The following is a 5,211-nucleotide window of genomic DNA, read 5'->3' on the forward strand; positions in this document are numbered from 1 at the left end:
GACATGTGATCTGTTCTGTTATCCACAGTGACACTGTAGAGTCAGGTGACATGTGATCTGTTCTGTTACCCACAGTGACACTGTAGAGTCAGGTGACATGTGATCTGTTATGTTATCCACAGTGACACTGTAGAGTCAGGTGACATGTCTGCTCCCATTCTTATACCTCCAATGTGGCTCTTTCTGTACTGAGATTCCAGTCATTTGCTGCTGCTCCTCTTACTTCTCTTCTTCTTCCTCCTCCTCCTTCTCTTCCTTGTCCTTCTCCTTTTTTCTCTTCCTTATCCTCATCCTCTTGCTTCTTCTTGTTCTTCTTTGTGTTTTTGAGATAGAGTTTCTTTGTGTAGCTTTCTCTGTCCTGAAACTTGTTTTGTAGGCCAGGCTGATCTTAAACTCACAGAGACCTGCCTACCTCTGCCTCCCCAGGGATTAAATGCTTGTGCCAACGCCATCAGGCCTCTGCCATCTGCTTATGGGCAAAGAATCATTGTCATTGGTTTTTCCTCCTGCCTGTTTCCCATTTTTCTTACGCTTGTGATTTCCATGTCCCTGAGTCCTGGCTCTATCTCCTTCATTTCCTCATAGCTCTCTGGTGCATTGGCTTGCCCACCTTTCCTAGTAGCTCCTATTTGGCTCCAGAATTACATCTTTCTGGGTCTCCTCTGAGCTCCCTGAGGCCCTTCTCTGTCCACTTCTAGGTCTCTTTCCCCTGAACTTTCCACATGACTCCTCTGCATCCCTCTCCCATTTTTCCTCTCCTGTCTTTCTTGAAGCTCTCTCCTTACCCCTGGGACCCAGCTCCTATGTCAGCCATTAGTTCCCTCCTTAGATAACTTCCAAGTTCACATCTTTCTGGAGCTGGGAATCAAGATTTGGAAACCTCCATGATTCTTTGCTGCAATTCTGGGGAGTTTTCTGCACAGAGCTGGTCTTAATAGGCTGTGGTGAGTTAGGGACAAGTGAGAGAACTGGGTGGGATGAAATTAGCTGTAGGTTTACACCTAACACATGTGGAGGATGGAGGAGTGAGGAAGGAAAGGAAGAAGAGGAGAGATAGATGATTTAGCTGTAGAAAAAAATCCTATAGAGAAAAAGATACACACATACAGGAGAGAGGGGAGAGGGAGTGATCAGATGAAATGGCAAAAAATCAGAGTTAGGATAAAGAAATAAACACACATACACACATACATACATACATATATTGAGATCTACCACTCTAATCATCTTCTGCTATTGGTTTCCTATCATTTCTTTCAATGTCATCTACCTATGTTGTCTATCATGTATCTGTCTCTATATATTCTACATATCTCTCAGTAGCCTATCATTCATCTGTCTATCCTCCTCCTCCTTCTAATCAATCCCTCTATTAAGAAGTAAGTCACCTACTTCAGGCTCTGTGTATGAATCTATCTATCTGTCTATATATGTATGTATGTATGTATCTATCTATCTATCTATCTCTCCATCCAGTGATCCTTTAATTATCTATATCTATACCCCAAATCAAAGGGATGAGAAGAGCGATGCATCAGAGAGAGGGATGTATAAAACATGGTACAGGAAGAGACACATGTAGTTGAACTATTGACTCATCCACAGACTTGGATGAGTGGTCCAAGCAGGAAGGTTAGAGGGTGAGCATGTTGGGCAGAGGACAGGAACACCAAGGAACTATGCATGGACTGACCTCAACCTTCTCCATCCCCAGATCCAGAGCAATGAGGAAGGCATGCGGCTGGTAACTGAAATGGGCCAGACTTTCCAAGATGTCCACCTCTGTTGGCTGGGACCAGTCATCCCTGTGCTGAGGCTTGTTGACCCTGCATTTGTTGCTCCCCTGCTCCAGGCCCCAGGTATCCATTCTAGGATCCCAACCATTGGCTTCCTCTCTGTATCTTATCTTAGCTCTTTCTAATCCTGGATTGAGAAGCAGATGGGACTGTGTCTGACAGTGGCCATGGCCATCCGGCTAACCTGTTGAGTGACTTTGGACAAGGTCCTGAGTCTCATTTGCTGATACAATCTGAGCTATAGGTGATAGAAGCTCAACCCAGTCTGAAGAAAATGAATTGGCTGGGGATCTACTTGGTGGGAGAACACTTGCCTACCATGAACAAAGTGGTAGGTTCCATCCTAGAACTGGGAATAATAACCTATCTCTTTGATCAAACTTCTATGTGTATGCCTCTGGCTGTGGTTGCATGTGTGTGGGTTGATATGCATGTGTGTGTGCATGCATGTGGAGGACAGTAGACAATCTGAATTGCTATCCTTGGAACTCTACCTTTTTTGAGACCAGACCTCTTTCTTTCCTGGAGCTCACCCATTCATCTGGACTGTGTGGCCAGTAAGCCCCAGGGATTCTCCTATCTCTACCTTCCCAGCAGTAGCAACACCATACCAACATTTAAAAGTATTTATTTTTGAGGCATTTATTTATTATTTTGAGATATTTTGTAGCTCTAGCTGACTTGGAGTCCACTTTGTAGACAAGGCTGACCTTGAACTCACAGAGACCCACCTTTGCCAGCCTCCAAAGTGTTGATAATAAAGGTGTCTACTACTATGTCAGACCTTTATTTTTATTTTATGAATGTTTGCCTGGATGGATGTATAGATACCCCATATATGCAGTACCCTCAGTGGCCATAAGAGAGTGGAAGACCCTTAGGAATCAGAGTTACAGGGAGTTGTGAGTTGCCATGTGTGTGCTTTGAACTAAACCTGGGTCTTCTGCAAGGGCTATCTTCTACTGACCCATTTGTACATGCACAGGGGTGGAATCTTTAAGTTGTGCCTTATTCAGTTGTTGTGATCTGAGAAGAGAGTGATTCCACCACCTGAAAAATTACCTCATATCTCCTTTGAAGCCAGCAAAAGTGGACAGATTTTCCAGAGATGAGTTCCAACCCTTTGGTCACATAGTCAATCTTGCCTCTGAGATTCAAGGTTTCTTTCCTTATCATATCCTGCATTTAACCCTTATTATCAACCCTCTGTGCTGGTGGGTTCAGAATAAAGATGCTGGATTTGATAAGGCACTGTGGTGTGGGTCTTACATTGTTTTTGGTGTTTCCCCGACTGGGAGTAGTTAACTCAGAATAGCAAACTATTAGTAGTGTGTGTATCTTGCGCTAATTACAAAGTTTACATACAGATTTCTTTCAAAATACAGAATGCAAATGGGTCTGTATAGTCCTATGTAGAGCAGAACAACATAGTGCTTCTTTACTTTCCATTTGAACCCAGCGACATTCAATAGTATTCTTGCAAGATGGGTACCTCCCGGGTGGAAAGTCAAGATTGTGGGAGACATGCAACCTAGTGTGAACTCTTGCCCACCTCCCCAGTTCTGTAAGTCTCAGCTGCCACAGCCACCTTGAATAGAAGTGACCCAAGCTGGAGATGATTTGAGACAGAACTGGAATGTAGAGAACTGGAGGGAAAGATGCACCAGAGTCCAGGAGGGTCAGCTGTGTCTGGTTGGCTCTGGAGATGCCTGATGGCTGGAGAGGGCAGACGCAACTCTTCATGGTGGGCACATGGCTTTGAGAATAAAGAAACCCTTAATTCTGAACACTTAATGCTTAGTATGGCATATAGGAGAGAGAGCTAGAGGGACATATCTAAGTCACATTTGGGACTTGAATAGGATCACATTGAAATGCTGATCTGGGATTATCTGAAGAGCACAAACAGGTCACGTCAGAGTGTTACACACTGTGCTGTGGGATGTCAAGGAATAAATACCATGTGTATTCTTTATGACTGGTTATGATAATATGTGCCCCTTTCATATGTACCAGGATGTGTCAGGACATGTCAGAGAGCCACATTGATGGTGTGTCCTAGGTCTCTGCAAAGGCCTGTAGAGTGTAGTACTAGCCTCAGATGTGGAAGACATGGCAGACCATGTAGCAGCCATGGCAATGTGTACTGAGTCATGTTACACCCTGTCAGGTGACCTTTGCTCTCCCTGCTGCTGCAGCAGGGTCTGGTCCTGCCTCACCTCTTTCTTTCTCACACTTGCTTTGTCCCTGTCCCCTTCCTGCCATACTATGTTTGGAGGGGAAGTAGAAAACCCTGGGTCTGGGAATCCTCACCCCTCCCTCAGTTCATCTGTCTTCTTCCTGGTCCCTGATTGTCTTCCTTCCTGGCAGCTTTGGTGGCCCCAAAGGACACAACTTTCTTACGCTTCCTGAAGCCCTGGCTGGGTGAGTACCTTGTAGTGTGGGTCAGAGGACATCTTAGAGTCAGAGGAAGTTTTCACCTTTGCCCACTGACATTGCTGCCCTCCCAGGAGATGGGCTCTTCCTGAGTTCAGGTGACAAGTGGAGCCGCCATCGCCGCCTGCTCACACCTGCCTTCCACTTTGACATCTTGAAGCCCTATGTGAAGATTTTTAACCATAGTGTGAACATCATGCACGTGAGTTCTTCAAACCTAGGGTCTCACATACGGTATTGCAGAAAAGGTAATGGCTCGAGCAGATGTAGTCTGAAGGTTCGGTTCGGTTCTGTGGTCACGGAGATATCAGCTTTCTTCCCACCTCTCAGTTTCCCCATCTTTAAAGTGAGAATAATAATCTGTACTTAAAAGGTGATCAGGATAGAATCCTGGAGTCATGCTTCTAGCAGGTAGATGAGTTCATAGTAGACAGTATTTACTGTTCTTCACAAAAGCCCTGGAATGTCAACCAACAGTTGATACTGACCATCGAAGAAGCTCTTTCTTTGTATGATACTAGTTTAAACTTCGTTGCTTTAAAGCTGATCATGGTGACACACTTTTTTTTTTTTTTTAAGATTTATTATTGTAAGTAATTACACTGTAACTGTCTTCAGACACACCAGAAGAAGGCGCCAGATCTCATTACGGATGGTTGTGGGCCACCATGTGGTTGCTGGGATCTGAACTCAGGACCTTCTGAAGAGCAGTCAGTGCTCTTACCCGCTGAGCCATCTCTCCAGTCCCCAGTGACACACTTCTTAATACCTGCCTGGGGAGACTCTGGAAGAAGGATTGTGAATCATAGGCCAGTCCAAGCTACAACCACAAAACCTTGCTTTAAAAACTAAGATCCTTCAGGGAGAAGTTTGTTGGGGAATGGATAAATATGGTAACAACTATTAAAAACCAAACAAAACCTAAGGTCTTGTATACAGCTGAGTTCACTCTGTTGTTAAGTATGGCAAATCCAGGTTT

General features: G+C 44.6%; 1 protein-coding gene across 1 annotated transcript; it reads left to right on the forward strand.

The window, feature by feature from the left end:
• The first annotated feature begins 1,719 nt into the window (after positions 1 to 1,719).
• Positions 1,720 to 4,864, forward strand: LOC116076588 (cytochrome P450 4F5-like). Its single transcript, XM_031350449.1, has 3 exons — positions 1,720 to 1,859; positions 4,167 to 4,220; positions 4,307 to 4,864. The coding sequence occupies exons 1-3, from the start codon at positions 1,736 to 1,738 to the stop codon at positions 4,600 to 4,602; spliced, it is 474 nt and encodes a 157-aa protein (XP_031206309.1). The 5' UTR covers positions 1,720 to 1,735; the 3' UTR covers positions 4,603 to 4,864.
• The last annotated feature ends 347 nt before the right edge of the window (positions 4,865 to 5,211 follow it).

The sequence above is a fragment of the Mastomys coucha genome, unplaced genomic scaffold, assembly GCF_008632895.1.
Source record: "Mastomys coucha isolate ucsf_1 unplaced genomic scaffold, UCSF_Mcou_1 pScaffold4, whole genome shotgun sequence".
NCBI lineage: Eukaryota > Metazoa > Chordata > Mammalia > Rodentia > Muridae > Mastomys > Mastomys coucha.